Consider the following 15,197-nt stretch of genomic DNA (forward strand, 5'->3'; position numbering starts at 1 on the left):
GTTTAAAAAGAAGAGCCAGGTTGAAGTCTCCTCTTTGTGGTATTAATAAGGGTATCAAGTGTTGCCCAGTTTCTTTCGTCAGAAACAAAGGCAGCGTGCTTTGGTTCTTTGCAATGCTGTTAATGAAAAAAAAAAAAAAAAAGAATTAGAAGCGTTAGCAGGGTTACAGTTTAAAGAGTCAAAGTAAGAAAAGAAGTACCTCTTCGTAAGATTCAAATAATTTGCTACAGATTTCGCAGAATTTGAAGTTTTTCTTTCCGGCTTCTTTCTTTATTTTGTGATGACCTTGCTGTCGTGGTTGAAGACGTCGACGATCATGTTTATCTCGTTGCTTTCTGAGTATATTTTCTTTATTGGTGCGTGAGACTGCTGGTGATACGGATTGTAAATGACTAGGCTGAGTCTTACTAGGTGTGGGAGCGACAAATAATCTAGGCACTTCAACCATACGTCTCGTAAATTGTTGCACAGCAGGGTCATTTAGAGATTTTTTCATGTGATTCTTTTCAGGATTATGAGTGTGAGTAGTAGTAGTGCTTGACACAGGAGGAAGAGTTTGGGTGGTTGTATTGGCTCTTGTTGTAACTGTAGATAACTGTTGTGTAGACATAGCATACCTAGTATGGTCGTAGATAGTGTTGCCTTGATTGCTTTTATACGTGTTAGTATAGTGCATTGCTTGTATTTTAGGAACAGCTTGTTTTTGTTCAGGTAGGACTTGCTTTTGTTCAGTTAAAACTTGCTTTTGTTCAGTTAAAACTTGGTTTTGTTCAGGTAAGGCTTGGTTTTGTTCAGGTAAGGCTTGGTTTTGTTCAGGTAAGGCTTGGTTTTGTTCAGGTAGGGCTTGGACATCACATGCTTTTGTCTCTTCATTTTTTCCCATAGGGGCTTTGCGCGACTTGTTTGCAGCTTCTTGCACTTGCTGATCACCTTGCTGCTGCTCCTTAACCGCCGCTTCCTTTGGAGCACCTTCTGCTGCTGGTTTCTGAGAGTCGGAAACCCGTGGAGTAAAAGGCGACTTGTGGTTGTGGGTATTCTTAATGTAGGGCCAAGGATAGTCAGGTTGCTTTTCTGTGAACAGTTCTTGAGTATAAATTTTGAGGACAGGAGGGCGGAAAATTTGCTGTACGTCTTGTACCATAATATAATGGCCCGTAAATGGTTTAAACTTTAATTTCTTTGGAGGACTTTGCTTTGGAACAGTATGGGAGCCATAGAGTTTTTCTTCTTTGAGCATCGCGTCCAGCTTTCGTTTTGGTGGCGCTGGGGGTGGGTGATGCGTGATTCTGCCTCTTTGAGAATGTAATAGGAACTCGACCGTCTTCAACATGACTAGTTAGAAGTAATTATATGGCATTTAGACTTTACTAAGTATCTTCATACTATCTGAAACAAATAAATCAGAATATTTTACCATCCGTGGACCACAAAGTTTTTCCCCATTCAATAGCCTTCTCAATCATAGCATCACGCGGTGCGTTTTTGTATCTTTCAGGATCAGGGCAATTATGAACGTTATCAAGGAAATTAATATACTCAGGTATAGGCTTATTTGTTATAATATGAGTGCATTGGTTAGAAAAGAAAGCTTCAATAGACTATGGAAAGCGGGGAAGTTATGTGTACAAAATAGTGAATGAGTAATTTATAGCTTCTTATACTATCATAACTAAATTTCTGATGACTTACTGCTCCGAGAAGTTTGATTCCACGTTCAATACGTTTCAATGAACCACTGTCCAAATTATCCAAATAAAATGTGTAAGATGCGAAACATCTTCTTTTAAGAATTAGATCACCAGATCTTAGCGCTTCTTCAAAAGCTGCGGTAGCTTCGGTATCTGCAACTTTAGGGTAAATGTGCTTGGCTTCAGCGTTACTCATGCGAAATCAGATTGAAGGAACTAACAAGATATAAGAAAGGAGGAAAGGGAAAAGAGGGGTAACTCAGGTTCAAAAAGAGAGAGAAAAAAAAAAATAAAGGAATCAAATCTTTTCGCGATTTAAATAGGCGAACATAGATCACGTTCCGCCAAGCAAATAGTAGCTCGTCTAAACAATACATGGAAAGATCTCATGAAAGCAATAGAACGAACACGCTTCCGTGTTTCCATGTGTTGTTGAGCTTAAAGCAATATTGTGTGATTAAAGACATAAACGAGGCATGTATAAATATATTAGTGCAAAGTAAAGGAGTCATTACTTTTCGTTCTACAATATGAAACGCGGCTTCTTCAGACTTAGTGGAAGGAAAAAGTCTGAAATGCATGCACCAAATTCTATTATAAAAACCATGGATCATTTGGTGACATTGTCAATTTCGAAAGGAAGAGTAAACTTATGCTTAGTTTCTTATAACCGCCTCATATATTCTTGATGCATAATAGTGGACTTTGTTTGCTTTATATTCTCAACGAAAGCTATTATTTCATCACGCAACCATTCACGCTCACCAAACTGTATCAACATCGGTGGTATTTTCAAAATACTCAACAGAAAGAGGCTACATATAGGAATGACTGATCATATCTATGTTATTCACATAGAGTTTGGAAGGGTTCATAATGGAAATTTCGGTAGGATTTGAAGGTAAGTAACTATAGAAGGAAACCTCTAGCCTATTTGGGGGTAAGAATAAGTAGGATCTATCCAAGACTATCGGGAAGAAATGGCATATAACTTAGTCTCTAACGCTATAAGTAGGATTAGTAAACTTACTGCTAGCAGTACAGCAGCTCTTGATATGGTTGTCAAGCATAAACCTCCTGCCTGCTGAATCACCCACGATAATAATATTCTCAGGTTTAGATTTATGCTTCTCATTTACATCAATTAAATGTAAACAAGTCTGTACAGCATCAAGAGCGTACCGGGAAATATAGTCTCTGAAGCCAAACAATAGTTGACAGCTATCGCAGAAGTAGTTATCCAGTTAACGATCTTTTGACGACGGGTTGTTCAAAATAGATATTTACCCAAAAGACTGTCCAAGTTGCGTATTCCTTTCGTTAATTCATGTACTACTTTTAATGCTAACGGTGTCCATCCTATACGCAGTATATCAAGTATAACTAGTATAGGATACCAAAATTTAAGACTGTACTGATCCTCATGAACTGTACAAATGCCATAGAACGATAGTCTGTATATCCCAGCTTGGTTTTTTTTTGTTGGGCTGGTGTTCCATGTTCACCCCAATGGCATATGTTAATCGGAAGACCACACTATTAGGAATTCATAAGCATTTTTGGATAACTTTTTTTATCTTACATTAAGTGATAACAGAGGGCAGAATAGAGTAGCAGATATAATTCCCCTGTGGCTCGTACTGGCATTAACTCTTTTTGCTATAAGAGGTGGATTATTATCTGATGTCAATTTGTTGCTATTGCTATTGATACTGACTGATAAGTGCGCATTCCCAATAGCTCTTCGTAATGACGGTAAAACAGAGCAGTCTCTACTTTTCTTTGTTTTATTGTAAGATAGAAAATCGTAGTATGCCACAAAAAAATAAATAGAAATAGCCAAAAAAGAAGAAGAAAGTATAAATAAAAATACAAAATAGTATAACTGCTACTCTCAGGACTATAGCTGCAGAAGATACAACGATATCTTTCTGGTTTTTCTTCAAGGGAAAATTCATAGGATTTGTTGTACGTTTTCTGCGTAAATTTGCTTGTGCTGCTCATTCACTTTATAAGCATAGCGAAATAAACTATAAGCGCATTTGACATATCTACTTAACATACTTCGTCGTTGTCGTCTAGTCTTCTTATCGCTTTAAGAGGATAAATATTGTACAATATTGTCGTGTTTCCACAAACCAGCTATTTAAAAAGGATAGACACAAAGTCTCCATGTGAGTGAAGAATCAGTTAAAGGTTACATGAACAAACAAATACCTAAATCCTTTGCTGTCCTTCCTTGTTTATCCTTCTGGTATGTTTCGACTTTAATAACCTCTACCAAATACCTTACGACTTCCTCATGTCCTTCCTTCGCTGCATGCATCAAAGGAGTCCAAGAGTCCCATGTATCCGTTGCATTCCATTGTAGTTCTCCTTCGATTTTACTTAGCAATTTCAAAACATCCAAATGCCCCATTATGGCAGCATGATGCATCATCGTTCGGCCCAACGAGTCAATATCATTGGCATCAGCTCCTCCTTGGTTCAACAGAAACTGCAATAATTCTAAATTTTGTGATACAGTAGCATCAAGCAAAATATCTCGGCCTGATTTATCACGATGTCCTATCAAGCTATTGCTGCCATCGTCATTGATTGTAAGACCAGATGAATGAGACAGTAAATAGCGAGTTATTTCATAGCCTTCTTTTGACAAAGGTGAGGACAAAGCAGCGGCCGCTTGCGTGGGTAAACGACCTGAATTTGTCTCTATCAACAATGCTTTTGGGTATTGATCCGTCAAATATTCAACAACATCAACATGCCCTTTTCAGATTTTAAACAAAAAAAAAGGGTTATAACTGTGCCCAAATTTTGATAATCAATGAAGGCATATCTACTAAAGTTGTTACCTTCTTGCACAGCTAAATATAAAGCTGTTCTGCCATCTTTAGTTTGTCTGTCCAAAAGAGCACCTGACTCCACCAACATCTGAACAATTTCCAAGTTTCCTTTCATTGCTTGTAATGCAAACAAATTGCATATGAGTCTCCGTATCTCTCACTTTTTTAGCGAACATCTTCCTAATCCTGTTTGCTTTATTTACCTGCAATCATAACAGGCGTCCAATCTCCTCTTTTCATAGCATTCACATCCACTTTACATTCTTTCACCAAATATCGAACGCAATCTATATTATCAATTGCTTCGTGTAGAGGACGTCTACCGTGTTCATTTACTGCCTCAGTGTCAGCCTTATACGTCTCCACCAGTAACTTGACAACGGGTAACTGGTGCGCTCTAGCTGCAAAATGAAGTAGAGAATCTCCATGCTCATCTTTCTCATTGATGATCTCGGGCACGTTCGAAGTGGATTTTAAAAAACCTTCCAAATCTTGTTCATCTTCGATAAGTTTAAGCGCTTTGTGTATAAAAGTCTGAGCCATGATAGTTCATGAGTATATAAGAGTTAGGTTTGTCGATTAACAATGTAAGTGAAGATAAAAGCCAACTTTTACGTACCATATCAATGCAGTCTTGAAAACAAAAAAAAAAAAAAAAATTAATAAAAATTGACAGCTGCATTACATCAAGAATCCAAATTAGGCAAGACTGTGTCATTTCGTGAAGCTCTAGCAAAAGTATATCTTTTTAATGTGTAGGCAAACAATGAAAATTGAAACTCCATATTTCTGAACGTAGATGCGCCTTTTATACAATAATGTAGCCTTCGAACGTGCCAGATCAGACTAGAAAAGAAAAGATGCAATGGCCAATCCTAATCATATATCAGGGTTTCTTAAACAGGCTGTTCGATAAACAGTTGTATGCAAAAAAACAACAACAAAAAACAGCAACAACTTTTATTTAACGAGATTACTGCAAACATGCTGATGTATTCATTTCTTGATTTTCCTTAACGGCGGCCACCAGTTCTCACTTCAGGGAATTTGAGAGGAACAATTAAAGTGGCTTTCTTTGCTGCTTTATTGTTGGTCTGTCGAATTTCCTCAGCGCTTGCTTTATCGATTTTGCAACCCAAGCTCTTGAATAATGTCACAACTTTGCTAGGCTTTAAGAAAAGATCTTTTCCAATATCATCAATCAAAACACTGTATCCAGATATCGAAAGAATGAGGGTGAACATGTATAATAGAATCTTATCGTTCATAAGTGCTGTGCGGCTGTAATGAAAAATAATGATTAGAGTTCAACATTGTGCTAAAAAACTGTTGTAAGCAAATACTTACTGGTTAGCTTCGGTATATCTCTCGGTTAGTCCATCCAGAACAATGCTCGAAGGTGATTTTAAAGCAGCTTCCACCTTTCTACGATTTTTCAGATCACCAGGGCGAACACGGACATAGTATGCCATGAGTAAATTGATATACATAAGGACACGCACTCTTTTACGATCCTTCTTGCCTGAAGAACCTAAAATGGCCATTAAGCGATCATTGACAAATTTGGATTCATGGAAAGCAAGTAGCTTCTTAACATCATCCAATGATGTCTGTTTCAACAATTCCTTGTAATTCATTGTATTCAACTCTTCGTCAGTGACAATAGATTTGAGATCGTAAACTTCCTCTGGTGAATCAGCATTAATGTTATAGCTGGGTACAGGCAAAGCATTTTCCAAATCCTTCCTCATCTCTTCCTTCTTTGGTATGTTGGCCGTGGCTTTACCAATTTCTGCGTGCAAATCATCCATTTCTTCCATAATATCTTCACCCTTTACAAGATTACGTTCATCACTCTTCAATTGTTGCTTAGCCTTAGCTGTACCGAAGGCTAAGCCTAGAGCGGCTCGAGCAACCTGTCCTCTAGCGATAGTACTACTGCTGCTGTTTTGTGAGCTCAAGGCTTTGATAGTACGGTTCATTTTCATGACAGGTGCGTTGGTGATATTCAAAGTGTTTTCTTTTTTAGAATAGACACCTACAATATATCTGACAATAATCAAATTTTGTCACAAGTATCGTTAGCGAGTGCACTGAGCAGTGCATTATCAGTAAGGTCGAGACATACTTGCACTGCATATTACGCAGGGAATCAGGCCCGTAGTTACTTGCTGAAAAAGTAACTTTATCAGTTTCTCCACTTATGAAGCGATTTTGGGCTTTCTTTATGGAAGCATTAGGACTTTTGTATGCTGTAAAAATTACGTCTGAAGGAGGCTTTATACCAGGGAAAGTAGCTAATAATCGTAAATCGACGTAAAACTGTTAATATTCTAAAACTTGATCGATCGATAGTTGACATATATAAGCAATTCTCACCCAAATAAGGTGTTTCGACATCGTTTAATTTCTCAACAATTTCGACCTTGACAGGACGTTTTGAAGAAGAGTGTTCTTCAGAATTCTTTCTTTTGCCCATCGTCCGAGTTATATTTGTGAGTAAGTTGACAGAATTGGTGAGTGCTGCTCTTTAAAAGCGATCGTTTTGCTTTCAAGAAAGTAAAACGGGTGGCTTGAAGAGAAAAGTAAAAAAAGTCAGTAAAGCCCGCTAACTTAGAAGATCATGCAGAATCAGTGTTCCACACTCAGGTACAGAATTTTAATGAGTATTCGAAGATCATGCCTTTACAATTGTTAAAAGGCCGAATCACTTTCATATAGTAAACTTGTATCTTACTAGCTTTGAAAGATCAGTTTAATTAAACAGCTCACAATGAGATTTCAGCATATAAATGATAGAAAAAGTCCGTAATGCACAGCACTACCTCTCCTTTTTCTTCTAATAAAAAGCGTGATTCAGCTTGTAGGAAGAATATTGATTTCTATCAGTGATTTTCGTGAGAAAACCTCCGTTAAAAAACCGATGTATACCTTACCTTTCGTCTTTATAATGAAATTGATCCGAAACAATAAAACACTTTGATGACCTCAGATTGTTTTTTACGCTTTATAATATTTCTCTTTTTTCAAACTTCAAGAATGCATGTTTTAGGACCGTAGAAGATCTTCTTTTTTTATTCTGTACCATTACAACCCATTTTCACTGTGGTTAGGCTACTAGAACTATTTATCATGGAAAACAAAACGACAGAGATAGATGGCATCAATCAGCTGCTTACCGGACATCAATCAGGACAGCAGAATCAAATAGATGACGATGTTTACAAGAAACCCTCTATTGCTAGCGGCATATCGAAACCTCCCAGTTATGAACGGACAATGAGAACACAGCCGCCCCCGCCTAGCTACAAACAATCTACAAGACTATACTATAATAATCAGCCGTACATAAAAGATAATGAGTTTATGTTTTGTACGCATTGCCACTTTAACCGTTACAACTACTCTGACATGGAAACGAATACTCACTGTACTGCTAACACTAGCAACGGAGATTTCTCTGATGATGATTTGACTATAGCAACTACTAAAAGAATGAGATCATGCATTTTTTCTTGGTACACGACATTACGCGACGCAAAACTAGTTTTTTTCGCCTTTTTTGTCATTTTTACATTGGTAATTTTGGGGCTAGTGATCCCTTTCGTTAGATATCCTCATATAGCGGCGAATAGTTAAAGGCGGCTATAATGAATAAAGAAGTATAAAGGTACATTGCCCATCATCTTTACTTTATTTATCCTATGGCTTATTTTTTCTTACTGAGTGTCAAAGTAGTGAGTATAAATCTCTCGAAGCTGCATTTGACGGTCTCAACCGATAACACTGCATGGTCTCAAGTTACTTCAATCGATCAATGTCTAAGTTCCTATAGTATATTCTTGGAACACATGTAAAGAGTTCATTTTCCATTTGTCAAAAACAGAAGACTCTTTCAATCTGTTAGTTATTTTTTTTTTTAAAAAAAATTGTCTCGTTGTGCTTTATTGTGAATAAACTCTTTGATCCGCCATTTTAAAGCCCATAGCAATGATTCTTTAACCGGAGTTTCTCCCTTATATTGGAAAGAAAAATGTAATAATTTGTATTTCTTTGAAGTTTCAACATGTCAAACAATTCGGGTCCTAGTGTGCACGCTTCAGTTCTCCAATTTCTGATCAATCATGGTTATAAAGAGACTATAGCGGCGTTTAGACGAGAAGCCAGACAGCACCTTGACTTAAGTTCCTCAGAAGACATTTCAGAGAGTCAGTTAGTTGCTGATTTGTCGAAATTGCAGATTCAAAGGTACATGTCATGGCGTATTGTTATTATCTACTTTATGCCTCCGTTCACTGTCTTGTTTTGCTTGTAAAAAATTAGTTCTTATTTTCAGTTTTAATGTAGGTACTCTGACGATTTGATAGACGGCGATGGCAATTATTTTTCAAAGCTGACCTATGATTTTGATGATATACACTATAACAATATATTAGCTGTTGCTGTCAACCCCCATACACATGCTGTCGCAACAAGCTCAGTAGATAAAACGGTCAAAGTTAGTACTATGCTTTGCAAAACAGATGCAGGCATAAGTCAAAGAACTTATCGTCATCACACCGCGCCTGTATTAAGCATAGATTTTCATCCTTCTGTACCGCATTTGTTATTGACTACATCGATGGACGGTTCAGCTGTGCTGGTTGATACTGCCTTTGAAGCAGATTTTGGTGAAGATGTTGAGAAGTCAGGCATCCATCAAATGTTTAAGGATCATAAAAAATATGTTGTACGCGGTCTGTTCTCGCCGAATCAAGGAAAATTTATCGCTACTGCCTCTTATGATCGTACGGTTTGCATTTATGCTGTGGATGACAGAGACAATGCTCAAGAAGATTCACTGCCAAACTATAAGCTGATAAAACAGTTGGGTCCCTTCATTGGCAATGTCGAAACCATTTGTTTTGTCAATGAAACAACACTGGTGATAGGTGTTCGTGATGATAATTATCTCCATTATATCAATTTAGAAAATTGGCAAACAATACGCGTCAATATGAATGCAACAGGCGATGATTGGGTATCATTTTCTCCCCTTTGCTTATCCGTCTCTCCTGATGGTAGTAAGCTGCTATGTACAACAGATCATCAAAGTGGCAGAACAATCCTTTTTCAAGTTGGCGAAGCTAAGCAATTGAAAAATTACTACATCAATTCGACTGACAATAAGTTTGCCACAAAAAAGCATGTATGGCATCCTTCTGGCCTCTACTTTTATGCTTCAGGCAATGATGACAACTCAATATCAGTTGTTGAAATCAAAACAGGACGTATCGTAGCTACCTTATCGGGCCATAAAGCTATGATTCGTTCATTGACCCTCAGCAATGATATCGGCCTAATAAGTACTGGCTTTGATAATACACTCAAAGTATGGTCTAAACCGATGGAATTGATCCGTTAAGAATCTCATCACGATTTAATAATTGTTATATATCCCCCCGGCTCTTGTTCTTGGGTTTTGAATGTATGTTATGCCTCACAATGGTTCTCGTGTCAAAAAAAAAAAAAAAAGTATACGAACGATTTAACCGTTTATTCGTAACTAAATAAAATCTACGCAGCAGAAGTTGATGAACACGTTTTTGTGATCTCATTAACCAAGTCTTCAAATTTTGACTTGTGTACAAATAAAAGTTTTCGGCCAGGTGCAATACCGAATTCTGAAAATGCACGCCTTGAATCAGCTGCCTGTTCCTTTTCACTGTTAGTGAATTTGTAGTCGTATTGATAATCAGCATATTTTGCAATAATTTCGTCCTCTGACTGGAAATAAAATGTTTCAGTATCCACTCTTCCAGTCTTTGCCTTCTTACGTGATGGACCTGATGGTTCATTATCTGCTTCCTCTTCCTCATCTAATGTTGATTCTACTTCTTTATATGTTTTTGAGATGAACATATACCATTCAAAATCATAGGGTTCTTTCTATAACATTGAAAAAAAGAGTTAATAAGTTGTTTTAGCATCAAGATTGTGCATTCATTTCATCTATAATTGTTCAATATACCTTTGCAACGACATTTTTCAGCTCTTCTGTCAGCATATTATACATAGGAGCCATGATTTCAACAGGCATGTTGATGAACCTTTCAGAAATAATCCATCCAATATGCTTATCGGTAGACTCTAATGATAACATTTCTTTCACAGCAGTGTATAATTTCTCATCTTTCTTAGGGCATTTATTCGCCAGATACGTGCATAGCTGCTTAACACCTTCTTTGTCCTATCCATGAGGTAATTTACAGCTTAATTATGTGTGTAATTTTAGTCGTCAAAACTCTGACCTACCTTCTGGTGATTCAAGTTGATGACACTCAAAACAGCATAAGGATCTGATTGCTGATCGTCCACTTTGACAGTTGTACCAATATGGTTTTCTTCAATAATTATATCAGCCAAGTCGCCCAAGTTTATCAAATCCGAATCCGTTGAAAAGAGTTGCGTTAATAATTTTTTCAAAGCTTGGAAATCGATTTCATCAGGATTATAAAAGTCGAAATCAACGTCGACAATTTCCTACGGAGGCAGAAATTACAATAAGCAATTCGTGAAAAGTAAGTAAAGGCAGAAAAGACAGAAATTTAGGTACTTGAAGGTTATCGTCAGACTCCTCACTGTCAGATCCTCTCGCGTTAGAGGCGGCTCTTTTCAAAGCCTTATCTTCGTCCTCTTCGGGTGCTTTTCTTTTTAAATTAGGGCTCATCGCTACTGTCTTTTCAAGTATATGCTCGTGTGGAAAGCGTAATCTGTTTTGAGAGGAAACGCCAAAATATTGTGGCTTGTGGAGGACTTTTTTCCAGTGTTCATGCAGCTCTATTCTGAGTTATAGAATGATGGTTGTTGGAGAGGCGGCGGTGCCTGAGAAAATGAAGTGGTTTAGTGAAGGCCAAAATACAAATCTTTTCAGCATTGGAACGTTGTGGTTTTTGTACTCGCAACATATTATAGATTTCTGATATTACATAATGAAAGTTCATCTCTGTTTTTGCTCATTTAAAATTGTTTGATCCTGCAATGTAAATTAAACGCACAAATTGTTCTAAAAGACTTTTGTGCAAGAAATAAATATCTGCTGTAAAGCCAGCAAGTTGAATAGATCAGCTGATAATACGCTTGTTATTATACAAAACAATTGCATATTGAGCCTGAATGGCGTTAAGCGTAGCAAAAATCGCATTGCCAAACTTTTTCACATGGCAAGATTTACACTTTACTCATCTTCAACAAGTCATAATATTTGATCTACGCTAGCCTTTTTACTCAAAGTAAAAAACAAAAAAACAAAAACTGTTCCGTGAGTTATCTATTAGAATATATTTTATTCAAACAAATGTGCTAATTTGTGTACATAGCAACCGACATTTTTTGCATGAATTCCATCATCCCAAAATGAGAATCTCCGCTATTTTTGTGTTCAGATGTTCCGGGCTTATGGGATTTTTTTGTAAGTTGACAAAAACAAAAAGTGAAAATGCCCGACCTCTTTTGTTCATTCCCCAAATCTCAATTTAACAAGGCAAAATGGGTAAATAAATACTAACAAGCTGCAGCCATCCATCCAAAATATATGCACGAAAATGATGGATACTGTTATATCGAAATGGATGTATGAGATGTCTAACAATATTTTCATCTTATTCATGTTTAACCTACTATACCTAAATGCTCTATAGTCGTAAGTTGATGTGATGAACTCATAGCCTTTGTCAATTTCGCCTCATTTATGCATGTTATTCACCTCATCAATTCTCATTTTTAGAATTTCACTATTGAAGAGATTCGTGGTTTGATGGACAAGGTTACCAATGTCCGTAACATGTCCGTCATTGCTCACGTCGATCACGGTAAATCCACCTTATCTGACTCTTTGGTCTCCAAGGCCGGTATTATTTCTTCTGGTCGTGCTGGTGAAGCCCGTTTCATGGATACCCGTAAGGATGAACAAGAACGTGGTATTACCATCAAGTCTACTGCCATTTCCATGTATTTCAAGTTGGAAAATGAAGAAGATATCAAGGAAATCAAGGGTCAAAAGACTGACGGTGCTGCTTTCTTGATTAACTTGATTGATTCACCTGGTCACGTCGATTTCTCTTCTGAAGTTACTGCTGCTCTTCGTGTCACTGATGGTGCTCTCGTTGTTGTCGATTGTATTGATGGTGTCTGTGTCCAAACTGAAACTGTCTTGCGTCAAGCTTTGAACGAACGTATCAAGCCTGTTGTCTGTCTTAACAAGATGGATCGTGCTCTTCTTGAACTCCAATTGGATAAGGAAGAACTCTACAACGTATGTATTTGAACTAATAGAATTATAGTTACTTGATAGGGAGTGCGAAATGGAATGAAGGATTTTTGGGCCGACTATCAATTAGAGGAAAAGTCACTTATCAGCTTTCATTTATACATCTCTTTATAGTCTTTCGCTCGTACCATTGAATCTATCAACGTTATTATCTCCACCTACGTTGATGAAGCTCTCGGTGATTGTCAAGTCTATCCTGAAAAGGGTACCGTTGCTTTCGCCTCCGGTCTCCACGGTTGGGGTTTCACTCTTCGTCAATTCGCTATCCGTTATGCTAAGAAGTTCGGTGTCGATAAGGAAAAGATGATGAACAAGCTTTGGGGTGAAAACTACTTCAACCCTAAGACCAAGAAGTGGACCACCAAGAGCACTGATGCCAGCGGTGCTCAACTCGAACGTGCCTTCAACATGTTCGTTTTGGACCCTATCTACCGTCTTTTCGATTCCATCATGAACTTCAAGAAGGACCAAACCAAGGTTCTCTTGGAAAAGTTGGAAATCACTCTTGCTTCTGATGAAAAGGATTTGGAAGGTAAGGCCCTCCTCAAGGTCGTCATGCGTAAGTTCTTGCCTGCTGGTGATGCTCTTTTGGAAATGATCTGTATCCATCTTCCTTCCCCTGTCACCTCTCAAGCCTATCGTGTTGGTCACCTTTACGAAGGTCCTGCTGACGATGAATGTGCTGTTGGTATCCGTAACTGTGATCCTAATGGTCCTCTTATGCTTTACGTTTCCAAGATGGTTCCTACCTCTGATAAGGGTCGTTTCTATGCTTTCGGTCGTGTCTTCTCTGGTACCGTCCGTGCTGGTATGAAGGTCCGTATTCAAGGTCCCAACTACCTTCCTGGTAGCAAGAACGATCTTTCCGTCAAGTCTATTCAACGTACTGTTCTTATGATGGGTCGTAATGTTGAAGCCATTGAAGACTGTCCTGCTGGTAACATTATCGGTCTTGTTGGTGTTGATCAATTCTTGGTCAAGACCGGTACCATTACTACTTCCGAAGTTGCTCACAACATGAAGGTCATGAAGTTCTCTGTCTCTCCTGTCGTCCAAGTTGCTGTCGAAGTCAAGAACGCCAACGATCTTCCCAAGCTCGTTGAAGGTCTTAAGCGTCTTGCCAAGTCCGATCCTTGTGTCTTGACCTACACTTCCGACTCTGGTGAACACATTGTTGCCGGTGCTGGTGAACTTCACTTGGAAATTTGTTTGAAGGATCTTGAAGAAGATCACGCTCAAGTCCCCATCAAGACTGGTGACCCCGTCGTCCAATACCGTGAAACTGTCACTGCCGAATCCAGCATTGACTGTCTTTCCAAGTCTCCCAACAAGCACAACCGTATCTACATGCGTGCCGTTCCCATGAACGACGAATTGGCTGATGAAATTGAAGAAGGTAAGATCTCTGCCAAGGATGATTTCAAGGCTCGTGCTCGTATCCTTGCCGACAAATATGAATGGGATGTTTCTGAAGCTCGTAAGATCTGGTGTTTCGGTCCCGACGGTACTGGCCCCAACGTTATGGTTGATATCACTAAGCAAGTCCAATACCTCAATGAAATCAAGGATTCTTGTGTTGCTGCTTTCCAATGGGCTACCAAGGAAGGTCCTATTGCTGACGAAAACCTCCGTGGTTGTCGTTTCAACATTCTTGATGTCACTCTTCACGCTGATGCTATCCATCGTGGTGGTGGTCAAATCATCCCTACTTGTCGTCGTGTCGTCTACGCTTCCGTTCTTACTGCCTCTCCTGGTATTCAAGAACCTGTTTACCTCGTCGAAATCCAATGTCCTGACTCTGCTATCGGTGGTATCTACTCTTGTCTTAACAGACGTCGTGGTCAAGTCTTCTCTGAAGAACAAAAGCCTGGTACTCCTATGATGAACGTCAAGGCTTACTTGCCCGTTAACGAATCTTTCGGTTTCACTGCCGATCTTCGTGCTGCCACTGGTGGTCAAGCCTTCCCTCAAGCTGTCTTCGATCACTGGCAACTCATGTCCGGTGACCCATTGGAAGCCGGTAACAAGGTCTACGATATCATCCGTGCCGTTCGTAAGAGAAAGGGTCTTACTGAAGATATTCCCGGTCTTGACAAGTACTATGATAAGCTTTAAATGGTCTATCAGTAATTTTATATCAAGAACAAATTTGAAGATGGAGTCGAGTTTATTTTATAAATTTTATTGCCATTTTGTTAAAAGATTTATCAGCCTTTTATAATTTACTTGCTGTTTATACATATAATAAAGTAAAGCATTTTGCATTTTTATCAGAGAAATACATAGACTCAGCATTGCTAAAATGCTGCCAAAGAAAATTTTAAAATGATGTCTCCAGTCACAGTTGTGTCTGAA

General features: G+C 38.3%; 7 protein-coding genes across 7 annotated transcripts; 3 read left to right on the top strand and 4 right to left on the bottom strand.

The window, feature by feature from the left end:
• Window positions 1–2: 2 nt before the first annotated feature.
• BDF20DRAFT_910420 (uncharacterized protein) lies at window positions 3–1,884 on the bottom strand (the record flags this gene model as incomplete). The annotated part of the gene is made up of 4 exons (XM_053083705.1): window positions 3–116; window positions 200–1,332; window positions 1,415–1,598; window positions 1,690–1,884. The coding sequence occupies 4 exons, from the start codon at window positions 1,882–1,884 to the stop codon at window positions 3–5; spliced, it is 1,626 nt and encodes a 541-aa protein (XP_052939242.1).
• Window positions 1,885–3,885: 2,001 nt separating this feature from the next.
• Window positions 3,886–4,649, bottom strand: BDF20DRAFT_814491 (ankyrin repeat-containing domain protein; the record flags this gene model as incomplete). Its single annotated transcript, XM_053076984.1, has 2 exons — window positions 3,886–4,457; window positions 4,544–4,649. The coding sequence occupies 2 exons, from the start codon at window positions 4,647–4,649 to the stop codon at window positions 3,886–3,888; spliced, it is 678 nt and encodes a 225-aa protein (XP_052939243.1).
• A 691-nt stretch (window positions 4,650–5,340) lies between these two features.
• BDF20DRAFT_852656 (RNA polymerase I associated factor, A49-like protein) lies at window positions 5,341–7,183 on the bottom strand. The gene is made up of 4 exons (XM_053080090.1): window positions 6,914–7,183; window positions 6,663–6,831; window positions 5,882–6,583; window positions 5,341–5,815 (listed from the first exon to the last, which is right to left on the bottom strand). The coding sequence occupies exons 1-4, from the start codon at window positions 7,011–7,013 to the stop codon at window positions 5,548–5,550; spliced, it is 1,239 nt and encodes a 412-aa protein (XP_052939244.1). The 5' UTR covers window positions 7,014–7,183; the 3' UTR covers window positions 5,341–5,547.
• A 483-nt stretch (window positions 7,184–7,666) lies between these two features.
• On the top strand, window positions 7,667–8,173 carry BDF20DRAFT_832768 (uncharacterized protein; the record flags this gene model as incomplete). The annotated part of the gene is made up of 1 exon (XM_053078571.1): window positions 7,667–8,173. The coding sequence occupies one exon, from the start codon at window positions 7,667–7,669 to the stop codon at window positions 8,171–8,173; it is 507 nt and encodes a 168-aa protein (XP_052939245.1).
• Window positions 8,174–8,600: 427 nt separating this feature from the next.
• BDF20DRAFT_910423 (WD40-repeat-containing domain protein) lies at window positions 8,601–9,938 on the top strand (the record flags this gene model as incomplete). Its single annotated transcript, XM_053083706.1, has 2 exons — window positions 8,601–8,782; window positions 8,882–9,938. 2 exons carry the CDS (start codon window positions 8,601–8,603, stop codon window positions 9,936–9,938), a joined length of 1,239 nt encoding a protein of 412 aa, XP_052939246.1.
• Window positions 9,939–10,090: 152 nt separating this feature from the next.
• Window positions 10,091–11,243, bottom strand: BDF20DRAFT_814734 (p21-C-terminal region-binding protein-domain-containing protein; the record flags this gene model as incomplete). Its single annotated transcript, XM_053077010.1, has 5 exons — window positions 10,091–10,326; window positions 10,360–10,462; window positions 10,545–10,745; window positions 10,829–11,056; window positions 11,130–11,243. The coding sequence occupies 5 exons, from the start codon at window positions 11,241–11,243 to the stop codon at window positions 10,091–10,093; spliced, it is 882 nt and encodes a 293-aa protein (XP_052939247.1).
• Window positions 11,244–11,932: 689 nt separating this feature from the next.
• Window positions 11,933–15,121, top strand: BDF20DRAFT_852666 (elongation factor 2). Its single transcript, XM_053080091.1, has 4 exons — window positions 11,933–12,065; window positions 12,094–12,095; window positions 12,300–12,827; window positions 12,957–15,121. Exons 1-4 carry the CDS (start codon window positions 12,062–12,064, stop codon window positions 14,955–14,957), a joined length of 2,535 nt encoding a protein of 844 aa, XP_052939248.1. The 5' UTR covers window positions 11,933–12,061; the 3' UTR covers window positions 14,958–15,121.
• Window positions 15,122–15,197: the final 76 nt, after the last annotated feature.

Source organism: Mycotypha africana, assembly GCF_025528875.1.
Source record: "Mycotypha africana strain NRRL 2978 chromosome Unknown BDF20scaffold_2, whole genome shotgun sequence".
NCBI classification, from domain to species: domain Eukaryota; kingdom Fungi; phylum Mucoromycota; class Mucoromycetes; order Mucorales; family Mycotyphaceae; genus Mycotypha; species Mycotypha africana.

What these genes read in the sequence shown, in the direction of transcription:
- BDF20DRAFT_852666 (XM_053080091.1), top strand. An exon ending in ATAAGGAAGAACTCTACAAC is followed by an intron (nt 12,828 to 12,956) that starts GTATGTATTTGA and finishes ATCTCTTTATAG; the next exon opens with TCTTTCGCTCGTACCATTGA.
- BDF20DRAFT_852656 (XM_053080090.1), bottom strand. Translation starts at nt 7,013, where the DNA reads ATGGGCAAAAGAAAGAATTCTGAAGAACACTCTTCTTCAAAACGTCCT. An exon ending in TGTCGAAACACCTTATTTGG is followed by an intron (nt 6,832 to 6,913) that starts GTGAGAATTGCT and finishes TACGATTATTAG; the next exon opens with CTACTTTCCCTGGTATAAAG. An exon ending in CTGCGTAATATGCAGTGCAA is followed by an intron (nt 6,584 to 6,662) that starts GTATGTCTCGAC and finishes GATTATTGTCAG; the next exon opens with ATATATTGTAGGTGTCTATT.